The sequence below is a fragment of the Buceros rhinoceros genome, unplaced genomic scaffold (genome assembly GCF_000710305.1).
Source record: "Buceros rhinoceros silvestris isolate BGI_N320 unplaced genomic scaffold, ASM71030v1 scaffold32806, whole genome shotgun sequence".
Classification (NCBI taxonomy): Eukaryota; Metazoa; Chordata; class Aves; order Bucerotiformes; family Bucerotidae; genus Buceros; species Buceros rhinoceros.
Window position 1 is genome coordinate 27959 of NW_010416351.1, and position 1539 is coordinate 29497.

The 1539-nt window shown below is 49.6% G+C and overlaps 1 protein-coding gene across 1 annotated transcript in view; it reads left to right on the forward strand.

Annotated features, from left to right (window-relative positions):
- LOC104494883 (focal adhesion kinase 1-like) overlaps nt 1–1539 on the forward strand; it is a gene marked incomplete at both ends in the record, with an annotated part of 30035 nt that overhangs the window by 26610 nt on the left and 1886 nt on the right. Inside the window, 2 exons of the mRNA XM_010137778.1 lie at nt 225–287; nt 437–512. Coding sequence (XP_010136080.1) covers nt 225–287; nt 437–512 — 139 coding nt within the window. The remainder of the gene's footprint in view (nt 1–224; nt 288–436; nt 513–1539) is intronic.

Genomic DNA, 1539 nt, shown 5'->3' on the forward strand with positions numbered 1-1539 from the left:
GTGAAAGAAGCGGCCGGCGGAGCCGCTGCCGGGAGCGTCGGTAGCTGCAGCGGCAGAAGCGCATAGTCGCAGCAGTGGGGGTGGATAGACTGGAATGAAGTGACATCTGTATTTGGCAGTGTGAATTTTGTAACGGTACTTTCCTGCCATTAAAGTGGTTCCAAGCCTAGGTGGCTCCAATCAGCAAGCAGAGCACAGGATGAAATGTTCAATTTTCCTTCTAGAAACCCGATGTGCGGCTCTCCCGAGGCAGCATCGACCGAGAGGACGGAGGTCTCCAGGGCCCGGTAAGTATGCGTGGGAGCTTTTGGGAGCTTCTCGTCTCCCAAGTCTTTCTCCAGGTTCTGTCGCAGAACACGTCGCCTGCTGTCTTTGTTGTGGGAGAGGGTTTAACGATTCCGCTGAATGTTTCCACTGTTCCTGCATGGCTCTACAGCTTTCCAGCGAGCTCAGCCGCTGTGGGAACAGCGGCTGTGGCAAATTTGGTCATGCAGCGGTTTGGGAGATAGGGGGTTTGTTGCAGATTTTTCCCCCTGAAGCTGCTGTTGGAACAAATACTTAAATGTTTCCACGAATACGTTGCAATGATTTTTAAATGTTTCTGTGCTGTATAATTGGGCCTTTTATTCTAAAACGTGGGTAGATTTATGAAAGCGCTGTCAACAGGAAGCAGGATTAAAATAACATCTGCAGTTGTTTAAATGTCTGAAGGGTTTTCTTCCGAGGAATGTAAATGTTGCTGTTGTATTACCCAGAAATCCGTTTGGGGTAAATGATCCGCTGTGGAACAAAGGGAATAAAGCCCGTAGCCGATCCTGTACTGCAGAGAGCAGCTGCAGCGCTGGTGTTCTTCCTGGCTGGCTCGGCTCCTGTCGCTCTAACTGAAAAAATCTCTCCAGTTGTTGAATTGCCGTTGGAATCTCCGAGTTGCACTGGCCGAAAGGCGGGGTTAGGCTAGGGACCGTTGCTGACAGAAAGGCGATGCTTCAGCTACTGTTTGTCCCCAGGGATCACCACTGAAGTTCATGTTTTAAATGCACTTAGTTCTTTTGGGATGCAACTGGTAACTCCTGGTTTGGCTTCGGTATTTCTTCACTACCCAAGAATTCAAGGGTTCTTCCTGCATTTGCAGCCAAAGTACAATCATGGATGAGTGCGTTAATGACACACCGCAGCGTGGTCTCCACAGACAGTCACATCTGGAAGCTGCTGAGTTCTTTCCCGTGAAATTGGAGAAGTTACTGTTAGGTCTTTGCTGTTGTTGCATCTGCGTATAGGAGCAAGTGAAGTGTTGCTGCATTTTGAGCTCCTCATGAAGATGCTTTGAGATAACTGGGAGATTCTGAAGAGGGCTGTGATTCGGGTGGCTGTCAGCGGCAGCGGGTTTAAAGTGCCGCTTCTTGGTTCCTCTGCTGCTTGATTTCAGCACAGCTGCCTGGGGTCGGAATGAAAACCACAACATGCAGACCCCAGACTGCTTGCAGGGCAAGTCCTGTCGTCCCAGATGAGGCAGTACAATTTCACACCCCATTTGAAAGA